This window comes from Vidua chalybeata, chromosome 11 (genome assembly GCF_026979565.1).
Source record: "Vidua chalybeata isolate OUT-0048 chromosome 11, bVidCha1 merged haplotype, whole genome shotgun sequence".
NCBI classification, from domain to species: domain Eukaryota; kingdom Metazoa; phylum Chordata; class Aves; order Passeriformes; family Viduidae; genus Vidua; species Vidua chalybeata.
The window spans coordinates 11,300,827-11,325,920 of NC_071540.1; the positions used below are offsets into that span (position 1 = coordinate 11,300,827).

Genomic DNA, 25,094 nt, shown 5'->3' on the forward strand with positions numbered 1-25,094 from the left:
ATGAAGATATTTGCTACACTGAGACTTCTCACTCCCTTCCAAGCCAGAAGGATGTCTAAGATGACCCAGTGTGACCTCAGGTGTTGCAAAAGCCACAGAAGCCTGTGAGGAATTCCTCTACCACACCCAACCATTTGTTCAAGCATATACCTCTATAAAAATATTTCATCCTCATTCAAAAGATAGAAAATCTAATACTCCCTTTCTAATAATTTCTAATGATTCATTGGTCTTATTAAAAGTTTGCTCCTTAGTTTGTCATAAGCTGATTTTTATCTCTGTGTATTGTCAACACATATTGCTGTAAAAATGTTGTGTTATGTCTGGAGTATGCAAACAGTCATATAAAATCTAGTGTTCCATTACAGATATAAAGATTATGGTCAGGAATGCACCTTTTATTCAATCAAGTTAGAACTGAAATTAAAGGAGTTAGAAAGTAACCATATAGTACCAGTTAAGAAGGCAAACTATGTTTTGTCCAACATATTTGTGGAGAACTTATATAGAAATCATGTGTTTATAATAATAAACACACCATTATGATTGGGATTCCTGATAGATTCAGACCAAATTCAGCAATCATCGAAGAGCCAGGAAGTCTACTTGAAACCAAGCTATTATTTGGAATATTTAAAAGAAGAAAACCTGCCTTCCCTGAAGTTTTATTTTGTTGTCTTTTTAGCACTACATAAACCATATGACAGTTTAACTATAGTATTTGATAGTTTTAAATGCTTGGATGTAAAGTTTTACTCATCAGCTAAACATCCATGACAATGCTTTATGTAAGATGTTACTTTGCAGTACTGGTTTACACGTGTATTACCACTTAGGTAGGTAAACAGATTCCTAGGCAATCACAAGCATTTCATTAAACATTTCAATCTCGGTACTACAATAATCCATTTTAAGATAAAAAGAGTCATATGAATTATGGGCTGGCTCAGATGACTGTGGAGGTCATTTGCACTTACTTCATGGTCAGGAGAGACATGTGACAGTCATTTGGGGAAGGCACATCACTCCTGACCCCAGCACTGAGAGCTCAGCCATGGCTCAACCCTGGGCTGCTGGAACAGGGCACAACTCTCACACCTGGAGCCACACCTGCACCTTCCTCAGACACCTGGCACTTTATTTTCCTCCCTTCCATGTGTACAATATGGCCACTGCATATTCCTCAGCCTTTGCCTTAAGGACAAATAAAAGATAATGGATTACACACAACCTGAGCTTGAGGCTCAGTCCTTTCTGTGACTGTGTTCTTTTCACCTGGCACTATCCCAAGAGGAGATGCAAATAGTGCTGCTGCTCTCAGGTTTCTGACACTTCTCTTGTTCTTTGTATGCCCAAGCTGGCTCCAGGAAGGCACCTACACTCCATGGCCTTTGCACAAGAAGGGTCAGTGTGGAAGGAGCTGTTCAGTGCACTGCTTTTACTCACTATGTCTTTGAGAACTAAAGATTATCCATACCATTCTAATTTTGGCACAGGGAATAGCAAGAGCTTGGATGCCTCACCAGAATCCAGCATCTACTGATTCAACACTGTAGAGAAGCAACAGCAGCCACTCCTGCTGGAGGTGTTCTCCCTTCTCCACTCAAGGCAGCTCATGTCAAAAGCAGTTCTCCTGAGGCATGTGTTGGCTGAGGCAGCCTCTTTGATGAGTAAAGTAAGAAGTGTGCTCTCTAGATAATGGAAACACTTGTACCGTTCCCACACCTTGAGCAGATACATTTTCCTGAAACAGGTGTCTGGCGTGTACACACACACCAGTTCTCTCCCCTCATACTGGCACACACAAGGAGTAAGTCAAAGAGCACAAGTTTATTTTGCATTATCCAGGGTGTCCCTGGAATGTGAATATTATGCATGACAGATCTGCACAGCTTTCTAACACGTCCAATTTTTACCACATCCAAGGGATGTAACTGCACCTGCTGAACAGGCGACACACCAGGGCCAGTCCTCAGCAACACTCCTGTCAACACACCACCCTTCCCAGACATGACGTCTGCACAGCTGGTCTGTGTATGCCCTGTCCTTTCATCAAAGTGACCCAGGGCACTGGATAACTAATATTTGATAACACGATTAACTTTGGCTGAAGTCAGTCTGCGTGTGCTCAGGGAAACAGTTCAGTTTGCTTCCTTAGCAGGGAGAGAATGAGCAAGCAAGCGTGCATGAAGCCTCCTTCTTTAACCAGCACAGCTGCTGACAAAGGAGCCTGTATCTCTCGCCTTCTCTGAAGTTAATCCCAGCAGTTTAAAGCAGACTTGTGAAAAAAGCATGAATCTGAAGTTACTCTGAAATGCTACTCCAAGGACACATTAGTTCCACTAGAGTCAAAGTATACGCCAGACGCAATAGGTCGAGTTCTAGTCGAAGAGATTGCACAGAAAGTAAGAGCTAATAATTCTTAATTTGGCATAACATGACATTCCCAACAGCTTCTCTCTCTCCTTCCAGTAATTGTATCATGGCAGTGTACATATTAAAAAATCATTGCACAAAAGACATGTGCTGTTGGGAAAAAAAAACCCAAAAACCAAAACACCTTTCTTTGTGTTGTGTCATTCCAAAAACTGAAGACACTTTCACTGAAAGGGAAAATATGCTGATCAAAACACAAAGGGGAGAAAACCTAATTAATTCCTTATTTGTTTAAGAATTACTAAAAAGAAACATTTTTGCAGGAGGCTAGAGCAACAGTAATTCAGACATTAATAAATTGAGCTTTGTAACAATAACTATTCCATTGAATAAAAGAATTCTGGCAAGAAACTTTTCACATGGCATTCAACAGATATTAAAATAAATGAATGAAGTATGCAAGTTAAATTACTTCAAAAATAAAGACTTTCCAGCAGTTTACCATGACAACATTCAATAGAAAGATACAACAGCTCTTTGTAGCCTAAAAATTGTCAGTTTTATTTTACAAAGATGACTTCCAAAAGCCTCTTGTCATGATAATCAAGTTTTGAGGAGAAAACAACCTGTCATTTGATAAATAGAAGAAATTAACTGTCATTAAAGCCACTTAAGCACTCCTCCTTCCTGTTATCCTTCTCATCTTGGCAGTAACTGATAAGAAGATTTCAGGGAGGCTCAGTCATTGATGGCAGGATCTAGAAAAGAAACAATTTTGCATACAGTTATTCTCATTCACAGGTTCCAGTTATTGTATTTCACTAACCTGCACCTAACTGGCTTCCTTCTGCCCCTGGCATGGGCACAGTGGACCATGTACTTCATACAAATCACTGCTCCCTGTTACACCTTACACCATGAAAATACCCAGGTGGCTGCAATCCTATTGTGTTAATATTACCCACAAAGGTAACAGTAACAAAGTCCTGGTAACAGAGCCCTGTTATCCACCAACTGTGAATTGCTAATACCAGCCAGTGCCTTAGCCAATAGGGACCAGACATTACTCATTATCATGCAGTTCATTACTTATGGGACATGGTTGAACTTGAGCCTGTAACTTCTGGAAAATGTACCACTCATCCACAGGAACATACCAACGAAATAAATGAAGGACCAGATGCAATGGTTACAGCAGAATTAGTGAAGAGGTAAACTGTAACTGCATATTTCCTTCCCCTGTTCCCCCTAAAAAAACATTACCCAATATTTTTTTCTGACTAAGCAAGCAGCTTCAAGAGGAAAGGAGGACATGGATTGGGCAAAGAAAAAGCTCTGAGCCTGGCATATCCAGACTAAGTCCCATGCAACCCCAGGAGGCTGTGTGCATGGCAACCCCACTTCCAACATACAGGGTAATTAATTGTATTCCCACATTAAAGCCACCATGGCACACCTCCACTTTGGCAGATTTCTAGCTGGCTTTAATCCTTTCCACCTTCCACATGCCAGCCTACCCACACCAACTGGCCCTCAGTGACAGCTGAGTTTTCAATGCCATACAGTACCTTGATGCAAATGGGTTTTGCCCTTTTTTCCACCTTTTGCTAGGCTACACTGCCACTTAGTCACTGCACTGACATAACAACTCCACCTTCTCTACTGCAGTGCAGCTGTACATCCACTGACGTGACAACGGGAAGTGAGGGATTCATCCCTACAGGAACAGAGCTGCCTTTCAGTTTGCAACTTGCATCATTTTCATGCCGAGGACAGAGCATATGGTCCTTCGAAGGGACATCAAAATAAATATGACAGGTCAGTGCAATCATCATACTGAATGAATTCAAATGATGCCATATCTAAAATGAAATGTGTGCACATAATAAAGATTCAAATGACAAAAAAATTCCCCTACCCTTTATCCCTCTCTGAATTATTTATGATTTCTGCAACTCCAGCTGTTGCCACCAGCCCAAGGACACTACTTCATTTTGGGAATGACACTTCATATTAAAAGATAAGTTAACAAAAGAAAACAAAAACAAAAACAAAAAAAAGACACTGAAGGCCTTTAAAAACCATAGAAAATCACAATACATCTTTTCCCAGCTCTTACAAAGGAAAACAATCAACAATCAATTCTGTTCATGTTTCTCAACTTGTTTCCATAATTCCAGACACTGATTTCAACACTCATGCATTAAGTCAGACATGCCTTTTTAACCATTGCAGTTAAGCAAGACTACTCTCACAGCATCTTGGATCCCTCACATATTTTTATAGGGTTATCTCAGTCTTACAGTTCACCATAAACCACACACCAAAGACTGGAGATACTATCTGCATTTCTGACAGCTTTTAGTACATAAAAGGTCATTCCAGAAGAATAGAATATTTGCATATATGGAATTGCTTTTGGGAAAGCAATAATTTGCCCCCAAAATTAAACAAAAAGAAACAACCCTTCAAAGTGTAGTTTAGGGCACAAAAGATTGGTTTCAAGTAATCATGACATTTAGATGAGCAAATTCTACATAGTGCTGCCTGCCCACTTGTAGACTGCTCTGATTTGGATTCCATAACATCTTAGTTCTTAGATTTCAAATAAGTAATTTGGCAGTGGGAAGGAGGCAGCATGGAGAAGGCTTAGCCAGTAAGCACAGTTTCCATCACCTACATCAACACGCTCTCCTCTCTCACTTTAAACTAAACTTGTTTTAGTTGGCTGGTCTGTAGAGCAGATAGATAACATAGAGGCTAAGTAAACAGGAAAAAAAAATAGAAATCCACCATTGGTTTTGGTTGCTACTTTATTCATAATAGAATCAAGAACTGAATTGTTACACAAAACCACCCAATACAAGAACATACTGATGCACTGTGTTCACTGTGAAATTAACTGAAATGGGTGAAAATTTGCAAGTTGCTGAGTGCTAAGGGACATACAGCCCCTAAATATTAGCCCTTCATGACTGACCAATATCCTCATCTCTGCCACAAATGGTATTATTCTGTTCTCTACTCGTGATCTTAATTTCAGTGTTTTCTACTTTTACCTAACTGAAAAGCAATTGGACTTATGTCCTGTTCCTGAGAGATCCCAAATGCCACAAGAACTTTTAACCAATTAATTATTTAGGATTTTTTTTGTCTTAGGTTTTTGTTTTCTCCCCCATAGTCCACCTGAAAGTGGACTAACGATTGTCACAGTTCTAACATAGAAAGATGTATGAATAAACTGCAGAGCTTCCAAGGCACCATCATCAGACAACTCCAGTATCAACCACAAATTAAAACAGAAAGCAAAAAATGCACCATTTGCCTTTAGTGCCAAGCACACGGTTCAGGCCTCAGCTGGAATGCCAGATATTCAACAAACAAACTCATTTTTGGGAAAGGCAGCAAAGCCAGAGCTGTTGCCTGTCTTGCAAGTGAAAAATGCCAATGGCTTGCAAGCAGAGATCTGCTGTTACTCAGTTTGGTACCATGAGCTCACGCAGTGTTATTCAGGAAAAGGAGATGTTGTTAAAACAAACATTTATTTGCCCTTCAGTCTACACCAGAGCTGGCACCCAGCCCTGAACAGTCTCCCTCTTCCTTGCTACTGTGGGAAAGCTACCAAACAAGAATCCTCCCCTTCCATCTCCTGCTGTTGGCCAAAGAAACAAAAAGGTACAGAAACAAAGAACAGGCAGAGAACCTGAAGTGTGTAAAATGTCACTGAGCAGGAAGTTAAGGTTTAACACTGTAGCATTTGTAGATCTCTTGTAACATTTACAAGAGCCCCAGATTCTCTTGGTCACAGCTATGTATTTCAGTTTATTAATAATTTTCCAATATTTTGGAAATCCCAGGTGCTATGCACAAACCCTCTCAAAACTACAATTATTTAGTTGTAACCCTCTCAAACGTACATCACACTTTTTTTCTGAAAACTAGCAAATTAAAAACAGGAACATATCTCATATTCCAGGGTTGCCATTTAACTCTCAATGCCACAGGTTCTCAAGTGCCTCTTGAAATAGTTTCTAGCTGTGCTAAAGGAATGACATTTGGAAACAAAATCACCTGTGTGCTGATAGGAAAACATCCTTCTGAAGATTTTCACAAGCTAGTTGGATGCAATTGAAGTTAGTCCTCAGAAAATAAGAAAAGTCGTCTTCATGCCCAAACATGCTCACTAAATGCTTCTGGCTATGACATTATTTCATAATTGACACATTACACACAAACACCCCAAGAAAATATCTTTTTGTCTGTGTCTGGATTACACGGCTATTTATACCCAGTGCTTCTGCAGAGCCTTCCCAATGTTGCACAATGCTCTTGAATACAAATGACCAATTGATCCTTTCACATGATAGGGTGGGGTTTTTTTTAGTGTTCAATACTTCTAATGTTTAGAAAAATTGTATCTCAACATGGTCCTTAATCTAATCCTTACCCTGAACAATTGAGTACATTAGTATTAATCTATTAGATGCTTTTCCATACCACACCTATGGCACTGCATAAATTATTGTAATTTAAATGAATTACTGCTTGAGAATTCTCATATGGTAAGAAACATGTAGTGTTATATGCTATGGAAAGAAAAATGTGCATTAGGGTAACTAAGTTTTACACTACAGTATATCTAGGTGCTCATAAACCAACCATTCTAAACTGTTGAAGGACAAGAATATTAGACTGATCACATAGAACACACATCAGTATGTCAAAAAGTCAATAATATGAAATTAAATCTACAGTTTATTTAGATATATTCCCATGCCCATATTCAGAATCCACATTAAAAATGCCATTAGGCTAGCTGAAGAATATTACTGCAAAAGATATTTACACCTATAGTAATTCTATCTCTGCCTTGGATAACTTGCATTTTGCTCATTATGCGTTTGATCTACTGGAACATATTGAAGAAAAAAGAACTTGGAGGAAAAAAAAGAAAAAATAAACAGAAAAAAACCCTGAAGTTCTTTTGTTACATTACTACACATATTACCAATGTTTAAGGATGACTTGTTTAAGATTGCACATTTCAACTACCTAACAGTAAAGAATGAAAAGCTTCTTGCTACAAGCTAAAAAGAAAGTCTTTACCATGCTCCTTGAAGAGCTCATTTTCACATTACTCAGGCTTCATTATGCTGAATCAATATTCGTTTAGTCACTGGGTTATTGACATATTTTAAAATAAAAGTATACCCTTCAGCTACTGCACTCATTACGGGTAATTTGTCTTGTCAGGGAGCAGGGAATATTATCCCAGTCTTTCAGGGGCTGACAGCCCATGGAAATACCTCCCCTTGGTTACAACTGTAAATAATTTTAAGGTAAAATATTGAAAAATCAATGACTGTTTCCTGCAATCTGTCACAAACAAATCAATCATAATCTGCACAGCCAGAGAGTATGATTTGAAGGAGATGAGAGCAGATGTAATTCTTGGCTGGAATCTCTCATTTCAAAATCACCTCACATAATGGTGTCATCATTTAAACACTTAGCAGTCACTGCAACTGCCACTCATAACATCTAGCTGGACAAAACCACAAGGAAGAGGAGGAGAAATGCCACTGCTGTTATGTAAACAAACACTTTATTTCAATGGTGGTAACATTAACAAATTTCACAGATATAACAAGGCTTGCCCCTCTGCAAATGTCTAAGGTGCTTTTCCTTCTCAGTGGAAGACTGCCTATAAATTAGCCTCTCAAAATGCAAAGCATTTTAAATTTTAAAACCAAACTATGCTTCATATAAGGTGAGAAATAATATCTGGTACTAATACAACTCCTAAAAATATTTTATTCACTCCAAATTGCTCATAACAGAATTATGCATCAAATTCTTAAGAGATTAAGAAAGGAGAATTATCTGAGGTACCATTGTCTTTTTAAGAGCAATAAGGATTTCAATGCTTCTTTGTCCTCTACATATTACATTTCACATCTAATTTTCATTAAGCACACACTTTAGGGTAGGAACCACTGCGAAGTACATGGGAAAGAAAGGCATAACCTACATAAATTAATTGCTAATATATTTTCAACTTCATTCAAAGTTTAAATGTTGTATATAGAATTACATCTGTATAAAAGATCAATTTATACATAAAGAATTAAATACTGCACTCAGAATACTAGAAACTGACCTTTATAAATGTGAATAAATTGTGTAAAACTACTTTTATAGAGTAACACTAATGTTTAGACCAAAATTATTTCCTCATTTGTCCCTCCACCTCACTACATTTTCACCCCAATACTACAGTGTTTATAAGAATTCTCTGCAGATAAAACAGGATAAAACTGTCGTGCAACTGCAACCACAGGCCTAAGCCTGCATTTTTTGCACAAACAAAATTTACAAATGCTCATGGTATGTTTCCCTCTGGAGTCTATAATTTGAGCTCTTAATCTTTAATGTGCAGAGCCCGTTATCACATACTCATTTTAATCACATTAACCTTAGCAACTCCTAATTCTGAATATTTATCTTGCAACTGTGAGACTAAGAAAAAAATGCAACCAAAAAGATAAAATTATTTTCTCTTTTATTGAAAAAAAACCCTTAATGCTGTTTTTAAAAATGAAAGAATAGGGCATATTGTACATCTAAGTAAACCTCTCCAAGGTCTGCCTTCCTTTAAAGCAGGCTTTAAATCTCTTTATCTTCTACTTGGAAAACATACATCTCTAACTCTTTATTGATATACATCAAAACCACTATTGTTTGTAGCAGCTGGACAGATTCCCTTTCTCAGCAAAATAAATTATTAAAAAAAAAAAAAAAGAAACTGAAGTCTTAGATTAGAAGAAGCAGTTAGTGCCTTAGAGTCTAACTAAGTGTAAATATCAGCCATGAAGAAAATCAGCTTATTGTGGGGAAAGGAAAGTGAAAGGAAACGGGAGGAGGCAGTGGGTGAGGAATTGCTAAAAACCAGAGTAGCTCCTATAAATGAGTAGCACTTCCCCACTTTTTCCCTGGATGAGATCTATAATGAAGCTATCCAATAGACAGCCTCAGGCTCCTCAGCCCCTTTACATCTCCTCCCTGGCCCAGGGACACAGAGAGGGAAGCCCACGCTAAGCCATTGTGTGAGGGAAGCGCGGCGCGCACAGAACGTGTCGGCAGCTTCCCCCAGTGCCATTCCCCTGAGCCAGCTTCTCATTTCTTGTGACAATCACCTAATTAGGTGGGTCAAGAATTGCAGAAGATAGAAGAGATTCATTCTTCCCTACATGCCAGTTCTCCTATTTGTAAAAAGGAAGGCAATGGCTCTTCCACTCCATTGTAAGGCACTTAATAAATGTTAATAATAATTAAGTCAGTCACATCTCCCAGACAACACTGTCAGATCTTTTTTTGCAGTATTTCAGAACTATTTGGCTCAGGAGCGAGCTCCCACAAGCTCCAGACAGAAAAGGACTCACAAATTCCATCCTTCAGTGCAAGAGGTCACAGAGGGCTGTGCCACAGCAGACATTTCACAAGCCCTGAGGAGCAAGAGCAGCACATGCTGCTGCACTACAGATGTTAATAGGTCAGCACCATGAGTGCAATTTCCTGCTGGACAAAGCATTAAGATGCTCTAACAGCTAGTGGGACTGTGAAGTCTTTCTGGTTAAGAAGTTGAACTAGATTCAATTTCTTGAATGAAAAGATGGGGTTTTTTTTCCATCTTTATCAAGAAACAAAAGCACTACTGGTTATGAAAAAAGCTGAAAAAAGAAAGACACTGGCTTTAAAAAAGCTACTAGCATTTCCTCTAGTACCCACCTTCTCCATTTACTGCTCTCACTCATAATGTTCATTTAAGTCACTGGAATATGTTCATTTATTTAATGCAGCTCCACATGATCACTAAACAATATAGCAATGCCACATTACATCATGCAACATTATTGATATGACACTATTAGCAATACTTTACCTAATGAAGTTTATAAAGTCTTCATGTTTGGGCATTACAGAAAGGTGAAGAATCCTGCTTTGAAACAGCTCCTGCCTTCCAGTTCTGTCCTTCCCTTCTTCAACATTGCTGAGACCATCTCACTGAGCTCATCTGGAGAGAACAAAAACAGAAAGAAAGCAACATACTTATTACATGCACTATGCAATTTTCTCAACAGAAATGGGAATAAAGTTGATGTATCTGGAAACATTAGTTCTGCATTTTGTAAGTGACTGAACCCAACACCACAAAGGAAAGTGCCCCTGCTCCAATGCTTTGCTTAATGAATCATATCATACTCATAGCAGATTACTTACCATTAACTCTGAACAGGACTTAATATGGTTAAAAATATTGCAAGCCCAGCTGCATTCTGGCTTTGTACTAGGTCTCTTTCCATATTCAGGCAGGTACAGGATAGGATGGACTGCTGGGTTCATTTTCCCCACTGTGCATCTCACTGTTTCTCTCTCGGGTTCGATCTAGAAAGACAAAAAAAAAAAAAAAAAGGGACATACGGAGAATGGGGGATGGAACAAAAATACAGTGTTTGTCACTAATTCAGACAGCATGTTTCTCTGGCAAACAAGGACTACAGACTGAGCAATGCAAGGGTTTCTCCACCCATTGATCCAGTATGTTTGTTAAATCCCACAGACACTATGTTAGTGCCACATCCCACTGGATGGTGCTCAATCCTGCATGTTCCAAGAGGTGCACCACAAACAGGTGCCTATGGAAATCAAAGATCTGAGGAACGGGGCAGGTTAATGGCATTTAGCTAATGAAACAGTAACAGCATTAATCACTTGCTCAAAAGCACAACATTTATATGAGCATGGACACCAATTTACATCTGAACATTTCTGAGACAAGCAGAGTTCCTGTTAGGTAAACTGAGGCAAAGGTTACATGAACAAATCTAGGCCATAGGATGTGCCAGGAATGCAAGGAGAAAATAAACCCAGGTCTAGCCCCTTGCCTGCTATTAAGTTTTCCCATCCCTTCTCAGCCAGTCTAAAAGTCTCTCCACCCTTCTGCAGCCTCCTCTCAAAGAACTACCTGGATGACCTCAGCTTACGTTTTACTTAGGGACACAGTAGCACAGTGTATACTACAGGGAATATCAGCTGAACTTTAACTGAAGCAATAAATTAAATACTGAGATAAACTTAAGAAAAAGCATAAAGGAAAAAAATACTTTTAAAATTACTTTTGAAACTTAGGCTCTACAGAGCTGTCCTCTTCCCCAGAGACATTCATGAAACCTAATGCCCACAGGAGCTGGGAGACAGCAAGGTCCTTCCTAGATAAAAGCCAGAAAGTCAGCATGAACAAAGCAATTCCTGCACTGCCAATATCATAAAGAAGTTGTAGGCACCTTTTTATAATGACAGAGTATTCTTAATAAAAGCTTCAAGCAGGTTTTACAGCTGCATATTATCCAATGAAACCAGTAATAAACAGCACTGTAGAATTATTTAGTGCAACTCCAATACGCCGAGAGTCTCAACCTGGGTTTTATTTATCACAGGGGCTAAAATGTTTGTTCTTGGCTTTACAGTAGCAGCCAAGCCTGTAGCTATCTTTTATCCCAGCACACTGCCATCTGGGTATTGATACTTTGCTATGGGATATGAAAGAAAAGCATAGTTACCTAATACAGCTTAATTGAAAACACAGGACCTACATATTACACCATGCATTACTTTACTCAAAATTAAATCTGAAGGGCATGAAAATTTCTGTAGATGTCAGCAGAGAATATTTCAGAGGTAAATGCTGTGTTCTTCATCTACACTAGAAATGCTAAAAAATACTGTGAAAAGTATGTGCATACAAGACGAAAAAGCTCTTTTTTGCTCTGTGGGGAAAAAATAAACTGCTCAGAAAGGTGCATCTCCTTCGGGAAGAGCAGGAGAGTAATCAGTCACATGTTTATTAGTACAGTAAACTCTCTTATGGTGATCCATATTCACCTTGAAAAGTCCAACTGGTTTGTTTTTCTCCTCAAGCAATGATTTAATAATAAAAAAAAGAAAAAAAATATGCTGCTTCTACAAATACATTCACTTTAATCTGTAAAAACAGCTTCAAGAATCATCTACATCTGCACGACCCACATTAAGGAATACAGACTAAGAAGCTCTAATGTTAATGAAACCCCAGAAATTATGAAATGTTAAAAAGAATTCCTTGGGTGTAAGGCCAGAAAGGCTACCTGGCTTCATGTTTCTCCTCAGAGAGGTACTGCTAAGCTCCTGCAAACACCAGTCATAAGGACTGCAAATATATGTAAGTAAAATAGATAAAGCACAAAATCTTTGGAACACAACACTGCTATTAAGACACTCATCTCTAACACCCACACTGAAGGCCAGATTCCAGCTACAGGAGCTCTCACCATGCTGCAGCACCTGCAGGCAAAAGAGAATTTGCCACCATGAGGGAAGCTATGGGCTCATGTACATCCCATAAAACAGCACAGGGAGCCACAGCCACCCTTACCACTGAGCTGCTCCTCATTTGCTGTAAGAGCCAACTAACAGAAGATGTGGCTTGCTTTAAGTGAAAAACTTATTTTAGACATGAAAGAAAGCAGTTTTTAATGTTTCACTCGGAGTCTATTTTCTGCATATGTCCATGGAACTGTAAGTAAAATAAATCCTAAAGACATTCTTAACTTAGTCCATATTATGCCAACAAATTCAAGCAAATAATGCCATTTAAGTAAATTACAGGAAACTTCAAGAAAACTGAAATACAGTTTCAGCTTCTCCCACGACACTGTCAAGATTTTTGGAGTTGCATGCTCAGTACAATATTTAGATGCTTGAAAGATGTGTCAGCTGCACTTCTGTATTTTATTCCACATAATAAAAATGCTGCTGAAGCAATTTTTTATTTAAAAAAAAAACAAACCTGGAACTGATAATCAGGCTTCTTTTAGCAGACAATAAGTGATTTAAAATAGAAAGGCTTGGAGAGAAAAGCAAAACCCTAAGCTACCTAATACCCAAATGCTAGCACAGAAGAGTAATTCTAGGTGTTCACGAGTTTACACTTTGCTCTCAGACCACAAACACATAGAGTGTGAACAAGGAGCATCTCAGGCAAAGGAAATGCAGGAAGAAGAAACAACAGAGCAGCTGAGAGTGTCTTGCTCAGAGAGCTCCCCCTTTACCCAGGCTAAGAGCCACAAAACACTGGCTCTTCCACTGCACTGCCTGACCTGGAACTCCCAGCACTGTACCTGAGGGAAGCAGCAGCAGTGTCTGCAGGAAAGGGCCCCTAAGTTTTACAGCAAATATTTTACATGTGTTTTTTTAGCTCTTGCCCAGTTAATAATGTACTGATTTAACTTAGAAAGACACAGGCCCCTCCCTCCTCTTTGCACACTAATTAGTTTTACTTCTATGGTTGTGCAAAGATGAGAAAGAGATTTTTCTCTTTGTGCCTAATTACAAAAACAAATATTCACGTCTATTTATTTTTCTCTTATGAGTTGTTAATACTTTAAAATATACTGTATGAAACATTTCTTATCAGATGTTTCCAGCAGCAATTTCCACTACCATCCGAGTCTCACAGGTTTATTTTTTTTTAATAGAACAGCTTTAAATGAAACAGGGTATCTTGTAGGGGAATTACTTTAATTTTTTTTTCTTTAAGAGGATTCCCTTTAGCATTACATACAGATCTCTTGGTAATATTGTCCCAAATTGAACTGGAGAAACAAATTCAGTGTCTAAGGTCAGCTATTCTGATAAAGAAATATCAAAAAGGTTTTGAGAAAACAGCCTCCTTCTCATCTACCCCTGTAAAAAGAAAAAAAAAAGTTGAAATGATCTCCTAATGCATCTCCCTTCATAATTCATGCCGAAAGATGACATTTTCTCAGGATCTTAATTAAGATAATGATGAACACCTGTGTCGGCATTCTTTGGCAAGACAGCATTATCCATCATAATCTTTTAAGTACTCTCAAAAAAACCCAACAAAATCGTATGACGGAACCAATCTGTTGCCTCTCCTTGCACTAAGTTTTACATCTCAGACACACAGAAGAACGATTAGATCTTTAAAGACTGCAATAAAAACAGGATCGTTAGATTTTAAAGTTTCAACAGAAAGTAGCTATTAAATTAATTAAATTAAAGTGTATCATATTCAAGATAGCCAAGTTTAACTCCATTCACTATAAGCCACCTGGAACCAAACCACTTACAGTTAGAGCCTATCAATAGCTGTACTTTTAAACTATAGTTTGCTGTTACTTTCAGGATCATTCTGCCTCTTTCCATTTGTTTCTCCCAGAAAGAAAATATTCTCAGCTGATCCCTACTGTACATTCATGCACTGATTTATTAAGTCATTTTACGCTGTACCCTGTTTGCACAAGCTAAATGAAATCATGCAAAAGAAACCAGTGTAGAAAAGACAAATATGCAAATTCAAATGTTGCTATATTTTGGGTCACGTTTTGTGCAGTCATCTTAAGTCCTTGTTCCTCTCATACCGAAAACCCTACTGGAGTCCAACTACTAAACTAGCCAAAGACCCTTTTAACAGCTTTGCAGGACCAACCTATCAGACTGAAGGCTATAAAAACATGGATTTTAATTATTTATTTATAGAAGCTGAATCTAAATTCACATGCCTAAATTTAAATAATGTGAACAGTGCACAGCCAGCCTGTAAATCTTTCCCACTGTTAAATAAGATTTTAAGGGCAAGTGGTTTTTTTCTGTTGCATTAACAATTTATCTCCCCAAAAATTATGAGAAAAATATAAGAAGTCCAGAATTTTAATATCAACCTGCACTGTTATAGTTTCATTGGCAGCTGCAAAATACACAAAGTCCTAATACCAAGAACTCGTCCATACCTTCAAATGCACGTACCTTCAGCAAAAATGCAGAGAAGCAGCAAATGTATCCTCAAGCCCCACGTTTGTTAACAGCACTGATGAACGACATAAGTCTTGAAATGAACTTCTTATTTCCCTTCCATCAAGTGGTTGAAAAGTCCTGCAAAGCAGATTAGTCTTAGGCTTTCACATTTTAATATGCTGCTATCAGAGGAAAAAGTTGCTATGACTAGTCATTCAGTAAAGCTATCAATGTGCAAATAAAGCAGAAAATAGAGACATCCTTAAGAAATGAGTCTCAAATTTGATATAAAGTGAAGGTGACAACCACAGCAATAGAACTATAAACTAAATGTTTCAATATCTTGAATAATTATCTACAGTTCTTTTAAAACTGCAAAGAATATAATAGTGGCATAATGTAGTGAGAATGTCAGCTTGATAGGCACTTACAATCCTGACAGCATAAGAGTCCTATCACTACCGTTTATTAATCAGCTCTGGTATTATGTTTGCAAGGCATGAAAGTATGCATGAACTCACCAGTTTCCAAAATGCATGCCTACAGAAGAAAGATTAGTGGAACATCAGAAATAAAGAGGGTAATTTTACATGACGTTAACCTTACCTCCTCTTCAAAAAAGTCAGATGCCATGGGAAGATGGTTAAAACTTCTGCTTCTTCCTACAAAGAAAGGAGCACGGAAAAGCAGTTAGTTATTCTACTCACATATAAAATGAATGTTAAATGTATAAAACTTGACCAGATGATATCTCACTCCCCGAACAAGGGGGATTGTCAGAGGATTATGACAGAAGAGCTTTCGAGTGGAGAAAGAAATGCAGTGCTCCAGAGCGATCGCTATAATGAAGCCGGGGACAAATACCGGTGACATCGTGCAGTTGAAAACTGATGAAAGTGCACACCTGTGTGGATTGAGCATGTAAGGGAGCGTGCGAGCCGGGGATGGACGCGTCCCGTTTACCGGGGCAGAACCACATGGAGTTTAAAGAGACGAAATTCCGCACAACGCACATAAAAAAATTAAATTTAAAAAACAAAACGGGGGGCGAGGGAAATGCAAGAGGATAGAGGAGGGAACGGCCAGACCGAGCGCGGCTCAGCAGCAGCGCCGAGGAGGAGCCGATCCCGGCGTGGCCCCGCCGGTCCCGCCCGGCGCTGCCGGGACCAGCGCGGGGCCGGGGCCGGGGCCGAACCGCGCCGCCCGTCAGGGGGCGCCCCGCGGCGGGGCAGCGCCGCCACCGAGCGCCCGAGCGGCTCCGCGGGCCCCGCTCCCTCACCTCGGGCCGGGCCGGGCCGGGCTATTCCGGGCCGGGCCGGGCTCAGCGCAGCCGGGCTGTTCCGGGCCGGGCCGGGCCGGGCCGGGCTCAGCGCAGCCGGGCTGCTCCGGGCCGGGGGCTGCAGCCGCGGCCCGCAGCGCCTCCGCGCGCCGTCCTGTCAGCGCCGCCTCCGGACTCCGCCGCAACCGCGCCCGTGCTGCCACCGCCCCTCCACACCCCGCGCTGAGGGACAGGTCCGCGGGCCCGTGGAAGAAGCGGAGCGCCCGCCGCCGGCGGGGGAACAGCCAGTCATGCGCCGGGACGGCCGGGGGCGTGCCTGGCGGGGCCGCGGCCTGATGGGTACTGTAGTGCAGGGCAGGGCAGGGGACGGTGGGTGACTCTGCTGTACGACCGAGAGCGCCCGCCCTGCCGGCCTCGGTCCTGCCGCGTGGCCCCCAGAGACAGCGGGGACAGCGCCCTTCCCGCCCAGCCCCGGCCCTGCAGCGCGGCCGCTCGGCAAGTCCCAGCCTGCGCCCGGCTGGGGGGCTGTGGATGCTGCCGCCGGGACGGAGCCCTGAGAGGGAGGGAGGGACGGAGAAAGAGGGGCGGCGTCGGTGTCGCCTCCACGGCGACACGGGGAGCTCCTGCCCCGGCCTGCCCGATTTAAAACACACCCCTGCTCCTTGCGTCTCCGCGTACGTCCCGCAGGGGAGCGCGGCGAGAGCATTAGGGTCGGGAAATGCAAAAGTTACAAAATAAAATAAATTCTGAAAATATAAATCTTATGCTATCCCCCCCCTCCCTCGACCAAGAAAGGTACGGCAGATCCCGATGGCCGGGAATCCGCGGCCGCTGGAGCAGCTCCTTTCCTCAACCGCAAGGAAAAAAAAAAATGCGAAAAGGGAATAAATCGGGATATGTTTCTATTGGGAAATATATCTGGTGGAATCACAGGAGATTACATCTTCTGATCGGCAGGGATTTATCCCGGTTCATATGGTTTTAATCTGCTTTCGCCTCGACCCTTCAATGAGCCGAGGGCGGGGGGAGGATACCCGGTGCGTTCCTTAGATCCGCGGGCAAACCCTCGTTCTGAGCGGTGTCTGCGGACCCATCTCAGCCCCCTCCGCTCCCCTCCGGATCGCCCGTCTCCTGCGGCCGGCGCTGGGAAAGACTAAATCCGAGCCCTCCGCGAAGCTGATCCCCGCTCCTGGCCGGACCCCCGCCGCCGCTCCGCCCGCACAGCCGCCGCAACAGGTCCGGTGGCGGGGTGGCCCCTGCCCGCGGGAGTGACCGGCCGAGCAGCCCAGGGACAGGGCTGCAGCTCTTCCCCGACGAAATACTCCTTTTTTGTTAAGAAAATCAAAACTAACAGCACCACCAGTCCGCCGCATATCCCACCTCCAATGATTTAGCGGAGGGAGGGGCAGGGGCAGAGAGCACGAGGAGGGGTGGCTGTGAAGAGGGGGAGCCGGGCCGCTAATAAATCTTATTAAAGATCTACTTTTTTTTCATATACTGATTGGCTTGCATTCCGGCGCAACGCGGCTCCGCACGGTATTTAGCACATGCAGAAAGTTGGAGCTGATCTTAAATGGCTCGGAGGTGACTGCAATCCAGGAGCCGGCGCACTTGAGCCTCTGAGCGCTGGGGAGGGCCAGGGAAGCGCGGAGCCCTCCCGCTGGTTGGGCCCGGCCGCGGCAGCCCAGCGGGGTCCTGCCAGTCCTTCCACTGACAACACCCCGCGAAGGAGGAGCCTCGCCGGGCCGTGCTGAAGGCGTCAGGAGCTGCAATTTCCAACTTAGCATCTTGGCAGGACCCTTCGGAAAGCGAGAGCGAGGAGGAAGGGGAAAAAAAAAAAGCCCCCCAGTGCAAGGAGGAGAGAGAGAGAGAAAGAGAGGAGGGGGGGAGGGAAAGAGGGGAAAGCAAGGGGGGGGAGAAAAAGGAGGAAGCGGTGCCCCGCTGCAGGCGAAAGCGGAGCAGCAGCCCCGGCGCAGAGCAAGGTGCCGCCTCTGCCCAGCTGGCGAGGGCGGAGAGGCGCCCGCGAAGCCCCGGCCGCAGCCGCCCCAACCCGGCAGCGCGGCGGCTCCCTCCCGGCGCCTTGGGCTCCCGGGTATATGTGCGCGCCTGGCCATGTCGTATCCTCAGGGTTACTTGTACCAGCCGTCAGCGTCCTTGGCTCTCTATTCCTGCCCGGCGTACAGCACCAGCGTGATCTCCGGACCCAGGACCGATGAACTTGGGAGATCTTCTTCGGGCTCCGCTTTTTCCCCTTATGCCGGATCTACCGCCTTTACCGCCCCTTCTCCGGGTTACAACTCGCACCTCCAGTACGGCACCGACCCGGCCGCCGCCGCCGCCGCCGCCTTCACTTCCTACGTGGTAAGAGCAGCCGCGGGCAGCCGACACCGCGCCGGGCACGACGGCATCCCGTGGGCTCCTGTCCCCCCCTCACAGGCCTGCTTTTTGTTCCCATTTTATTTTTGAGATCTCGGGGACAAAAGGGACCGCGGCTCCCCGCCTCGCTGCCCAACTTTCCCGCATCGCCGCCGTGCCCTGCCTCACACTGTTGCTGGCGGCAGCGGCGGGCAGGGCCGGGTGCGGGGGGAGCCGCCGGCACGGCCCGGGTGACCAGGACCAGGGCAGGCGGGGACCGGTTTCATTCCCTTTAAAAAAAAAAAATGCATAAACAACACCAATCACAATCATAATTCTGCAACAATTAGCTCGTTGTGATTGAAAAGGGAATGAACTTAGGACAGGTCGACGATGGGAGAAATCCGGGTGGTAAATCCAGGCAACTTTCCCCTGCACGGCGATAATTGGGTTTAAATATTGAAGAGCTCTAATCCCATGGCCGCGAGCTGCTCCGCGGGGCTGCGCGGGGAAGGGGAAGGGGAAGGGAGGGCACTGCGCCGCCGTGCGCGCCCGCGGGGCACCGCGGGGCCAGTCCGAGTGCGGGACAGCCACACCGCAGAGCTGCGGCCTCAGCCAACGCCCCTCAGCTCCCCTCAAAAACCGGCGACTTTGGCTCAGCTTCTCCTCAGTGTTTAGGGCAGAGTTTTACAGTTCCTTCTTTCCCTTTTCTGTATCCTTTTCTTTTCTTTTGCCTTTTTATTTTTGCCCTTCTTACCCCCCTACCTTTTTTTTCCCCCTCTTTTATCTTCTTTTCTTCTCTCTTTTTTTCTTCCTTTTATTTTTTTCCTCCTCCCGTCCCTGGGCAGGGAGGAGCGGCCCAGCCCGCCCGGCCGCCTGGGCCCGGCAGGTTGTCTGCCGCGATCGCAGCGCTTGGGGGGGAAGGCTCCGGTTCCCCTGCCGCTGTCCACCCCCACGCCACGCTGCCCACTTGCTTTTCCTCTCCTGCATTTGGGGGAGAACCGCTGGATTGCTGCAAGCAGCCGGTGGTCTCCTGAGGTCGGAGACTACGGGCCCCAGAGAGCCCCCAGGGCCCTTCCTCCCGGGAAAGAGCCGGGGGACAAGCCGGGCAGGACCCGGCACCGGGGCAGAGGCGGCGGGGCGCGGGGCAGGGACTGCGGGCAGGCCCTGGTGTTACCTTTGCCCTGTCATTGCCGCCCCGCGGCCGCTGACCTCGCCCCGCCGGGCCGCTCTCCCCTCTCTCCCCAGGGCTCGCCCTACGACCACACGCCGGGCATGGCCGGTTCCCTGGGGTACCACCCGTACGCGGCGCCGCTCGGCTCCTACCCCTACGGGGACCCCGCGTACCGCAAGAACGCGACGCGGGACGCCACGGCCACCCTCAAGGCCTGGCTCAACGAGCACCGGAAAAATCCCTACCCCACCAAGGGCGAGAAGATCATGCTGGCCATCATCACCAAAATGACCCTCACCCAGGTCTCCACCTGGTTCGCCAATGCGCGGCGGCGGCTCAAGAAGGAGAACAAAATGACCTGGACCCCAAGAAACCGCAGCGAGGACGAAGAGGAAGAGGAGAACATCGACCTGGAGAAAAACGACGAGGACGAGCCCCAGAAACTGGAGGAGAAGGGGGACCCCGGGACTCCGGACACAGGTAGGACAGCGGGCTCGGCCGGGCCACCGCGGCCGCGCCCTCGGGGCTGCCCCCGGCCCGGTGCGGTGCGGCGGTGGCGGGGCGGCCTGTCCCCCCGAGCATGCAGCCGGGGCGGAGGGAGCCGGCGGGCAGCGGAGCGAGCCTAGCCACGGCGGGGACCGAAGGGTGGGCGGCGAAGTGGGTGGGCGGGTTTGGGGGCGCAGGGCGAGACCGAGAGCTGCCCCCCCACCCCTGTCCTTTCTCCCCCTACCAGGAGCGGCGGATCCCAAGGCAGCGCCGGGCTGCGAGCGCCTCCAGGAGTCCCCCGGCCCCCGGGAGGCCGAGAGCGGCCTTAGCGACTCGGATTGCAAAGAGCTAGCAGAGGAGCGGCTCGACGGGCCGCCCGTCCCCCACAAGGCGCCCGGCGCTTCCCCGCTGGGACCGTGTCCGGCGGGCCGCGGGCCGCCGCCTGCGGGCGGCGAGGAGCCCCCGCCGTACCGCCCGCCCTCCGCCGCCGCCGGGCCGCCGCACGCCGCCGACCTGCACCCGCTGCTGCCCGCCGCCACCGGCGCCTCTGTCATCCATTCGCCGCAGCAGGCGGCCCTCGCCAAGCCCAAGCTCTGGTCGCTGGCCGAGATCGCCACCTCGGCGGACAAGGCTAAGGAGGCCGGCGGCGAGGCGGCACCCCCCGGCCCCGCCGTGCTGGGCGGCAGCGGCCCGTCCCGCTCGCCACCGCGGCCGCGCTCGCCGGCCGCGCAGTGCCCCTTCCCCAACGGGGCGGTCCTGCCCCGGCCGCTCTACTACACGGCGCCCTTCTACCCCGGCTACACGAACTACGGCTCCTTCGGGGCCCTGCACGGGCACCCCGCCGGCGGCCCCGCCGCCGCCGCCCCCGGCGCCCACTTCAATGGATTAAATCAGACTGTCCTCAGCAGAGCCGAGAGCCTGGCTAAAGACACTAAAATGATCAGGAGCCAGTCCCAAGTAGACCTTTGCAAAGACTCACCTTACGAACTGAAGAAAGGTATGTCCAACATTTAATATCGGCTTCTCCTCCCTAACCCCTCCTGGGACTGTGGTTTTGTTCCTTTTTTTTTTTTTTTTTTCTCCTTTTTTAATTTATTTGAGAGAAATAATAAATTGCTTTGGCAGTTATTTTTCCAGTACCAAAAGAAAAACAAAACAAGCAGAAAAAAAACAGCTCCCCCCTCCCTCCCAGCACCCTCTTCAAAAGTTTATAGAGTCTATTTGAAATGGCTGGGTGGAAACCACCCAGAAATGTCTTAAGCAAGTGAAAAGCAAACGAGTGGCACGCTCTCTCTCACACACACAAAGAAGAAAGATTTGTATTAAATCTTATTCTGTATATTTAATGTAGCTTTTTTGTATTTAAATTGATAATACAGTATCTTTGAAGTAAATTATGAAATCAAGACAACTGTACAGGCATTAATGTTGTTTTCGTAATATAAATATATACATTTCTGTGTCTTTTTCCGAATTGTTTCATAGTTTTAAAATATATATATACAAGTTTAATTTAATTTTTTATGCCTATTGTTTTTTTTTTCCTTGGGTGTGAGTTAAACTATAATGCAAAAACGAGACAAAAAAAAGGAAATAGGTTATACGTATTAGATTTAAAAAACCCCAAACCTGCAGCCGCCTTTGTAAAATGCAAATATTTAATTAAAAGAGATTTTTAACAGAATCAAAACCACTCTCTTTTTGCAACGGGGAGATATGTGCATAGCTGCGGAAAAATAAAAGCATGTCTGAAAACAGACGTGGGTCTCCATTTAGGACCTCACAGTAGTACCTGAAGCCTTTTTGGAAGTGGCAGGAAATTTTTAAAAGGTCGGGGGGCTCCGGAGGCAAGAGCCGCCCGCGGGGCCAGGAGAGGCGAGCGGCGGCGGTAGCGGGACGGGGCCGGGTGCGGGAGGGACGCTGTGTTCCCAGAGGTGAAGGCTTAAATCAGGCCACGCACAAAAGCACTTGTTAGAAACACCAAATCGAAGCGCAGTCCCATCTTTTAACCTAATTACTTCCAATCAGTGTCGTGTTTTATGCAAAGCAATCAGCTGGTGAACTTTGCTAATGAGTTCGATTTTCTGCCAGATTTAGCCCGCGTCGCTGCAGCAGCGGTGCTGCGGCGGCAGCCGGGGCCGCCGACTGCACGGGCAAAGGCGCTCGGTGCGGCGGGGGCCGCCGCGGCCCCTTTCCCTTCCCCCGCTCCCCAGCCCCGGCGCGCAGCACCGCTGCCCCCGGCCCGCGGCTTGGGGCGGTCCCGGCGGGGCCCGCGGGCGCGCAGCCCCGCGCAGGGCCGGCCGCGGGCGCGGTGCTCCCGGCGCTGGCAGGTAGGTGTCACACTCGGCCCGGGTTTGGCTCCCGCCGCCCGCTCGGCCGTGCGGGAGTCCCGCGGGGCCGCGCTCCGCTCCGCGCTAAGGCCGCAGAGCCGCGGCTGATGGTGGGACAGGGGCCGCGCCACCGGGGCAATCCCGGCCACCAGAAGTCCCTTGGGTGCGAGGACAGAGAGCGCCCTGAGCCCCCTCCGCGCCGTTCTGCCGCTCCACAGCCCGAGGCAGGGGGAAGCAGGTCCCCGAGCGGATTAGGGGCTCCCCAGCGCGGAACTTCCCACCAAAAGTCAGTTCCCGTTCGTGCGGCTGCCCGAGCAGCGCGGGTCCCCTGCAAAGAAATAACGGCGAGGACCGTTCCAGCAGCCGGCTTCGGGAACGGGTCCCTCCTTGTTCAGTGTGGATTTTGGGGGTGTCAGCTGTACACTGACATCGACACTGCTGATGTGATGGGAGTATGACTGGGACCTCTGGGGCTGGTGCCGAGACACCCCTCCGTTTGCTTGGATTTTTTTTTTTTTCTTTACGAGCCAGATAATTATTTTGTAATCTCTTCAACTTTGTCAGAGCTATTTATTAGCTGTAACATGTTTATTCATGCATATTTACATTTTACGGGAATTTAAATAGTAGTTTGTATTTTGAGTTTTAAAGATGCAGTCTATGTTCCCTTGGTTATACGATTTTTTGTAGACAATCTGGTTTAAAATCAAAATTGTTTCAACTGAACGTGTAAAGAATCAAATACTCCTGGGATAACAGTATATTATTTGTCATTTTATTAATGATAAATGATTTTTTTAAAAAAATGCTCGAATTCCTCCGTTGAATATTTCAGTTCCAGTCGGTGAGACCTGCAGGAAGGCGTATTTTTCGCGCAGCAGTGAGCTTTACTCGACTCACCTGTCTTGTTTAAAACGGGATAAAGTTCTGGCGGCGAGGGGCAGGGTAGCGCTGGCTCGGGTAGAATCAGCCCCGATGTGCGGGGCTGGAGGCAAAGCGCCGCGGGCCGCCTCTCGCCCGGGCTCTGCTGGCCCCGTCCCCCCGGCGGAGATCGCCTCCGGCGGAACTCGGGAAAACTCCCTAGCGCCCTGTGCTACAGGGAGCGACAAAGCCCCTCAGGACCGCGCTCCCGAGACAACAGGTTCCGCAGAGGAACGACTAACCTCAAAATAAATAGGTTTCAATTATTCATCTAGCTATGGATTTTTTTTTTTAATTGTCGTTCTACCTTTCCACAGCTGATCTTCCGATCTCTGAAAAAGCTATTTTGCAAAGCAGCTTAGGAGCTTCGCTCGTTCAAAAGCCCTATTCCTTATACTCAGGGCTATTCTGAATAGGTCTATTAGCGATCTCAATACGGTTTTCGTTTGATGTATAAATTCCTAAGGGAATTAACCGTTTCCTTTAGTTTGCAGCCCGTCGCCTATTTTAAACCATAACTATTATTGTAGCCCAAACGATTTCATACAACAATTTTATTCATCATCCTTTTCCCCTGCCACAGGAGATATACTGTATAGCCATTCTTTAACATAAGCACGAATTTACCAGTTTCTTTCCCGTAACAGAGTAGGGGGGAGGGGGCAGCGTTCGCCTTTTTTGCTTCTGGCATGTTAATTTGTTGTTAAAAAAAAAAAAAAAAAAAAAAGAAGTGAGGTTATCTTAAAATAAAAATAACGCCTGCTGCCAGTTAGAGCTGCCGTAGGTTACTCAGGAGCAGCCCTCGGAGCAGCCGGGAGCGACTCCCCCGCTGGGAGCGGAGCCCTCCCGGGGCGCGGGCAGGGCCGCGGGCTGCCCCGCGGAGGTTTGGGGCGCGAGGGCTTCACTGCCGCTCCGAAGCGCTTTTTGGGCAGGTGAGGGGGAAGAGCGGGGCTGGCGGTGGGGTCCTCTAGACTGGGCTTTCATCAGGTCTCCTGGCAGCAGGTGCTTGCCCAGGGGGTGCAGGTGGGAACGGCCCAGCCTCCGCTGGGCGCAGCTCCGCTCCCGGAAGAAACCGCTCGCCCCTTTCCGTGTCCACTCCCTTCCCTTTCTGTCCCGGGCCCCACGGCACGGCCCTTGATGGGACGGGGGCACCGCGACCCCAACGCCGCTCGCCTCGACGGCGCGGGTCGAGCGGCGCAGGTGGCAGTGGGATGCAGCAGAGGGGCCGCCCTGTCCCGCAGGTGACAGTCCAACATCCCCCCAAAACCTTCCAGCGCGGCCGACAAGCGTGTTGGCGTGGCTGGCCCGGCAGGGCCCA

The 25,094-nt window shown here is 46.3% G+C and overlaps 1 protein-coding gene and 1 long non-coding RNA gene across 4 annotated transcripts; one reads left to right on the forward strand and one right to left on the reverse strand.

The window, feature by feature from the left end:
* Positions 1-1,811: 1,811 nt before the first annotated feature.
* LOC128793703 (uncharacterized) lies at positions 1,812-17,249 on the reverse strand. Of its 3 annotated transcripts, XR_008432870.1 has the most exons (8): positions 16,511-17,249; positions 15,838-15,893; positions 15,244-15,369; positions 11,553-11,645; positions 10,657-10,821; positions 10,319-10,450; positions 4,031-4,163; positions 1,812-3,134 (listed from the first exon to the last, which is right to left on the reverse strand). It is a non-coding gene; the product is annotated as an uncharacterized LOC128793703 (long non-coding RNA). The 3 variants fall into 3 exon arrangements; XR_008432868.1 differs by lacking the exon at positions 4,031-4,163 and having other exon boundaries at positions 16,511-17,243; XR_008432869.1 differs by lacking the exons at positions 4,031-4,163; positions 11,553-11,645 and having other exon boundaries at positions 16,511-17,239.
* A 1,209-nt stretch (positions 17,250-18,458) lies between these two features.
* IRX5 (iroquois homeobox 5) lies at positions 18,459-22,203 on the forward strand. Its single transcript, XM_053953073.1, has 3 exons — positions 18,459-18,871; positions 20,114-20,519; positions 20,773-22,203. Exons 1-3 carry the CDS (start codon positions 18,623-18,625, stop codon positions 21,537-21,539), a joined length of 1,422 nt encoding a protein of 473 aa, XP_053809048.1. The 5' UTR covers positions 18,459-18,622; the 3' UTR covers positions 21,540-22,203.
* Positions 22,204-25,094: the final 2,891 nt, after the last annotated feature.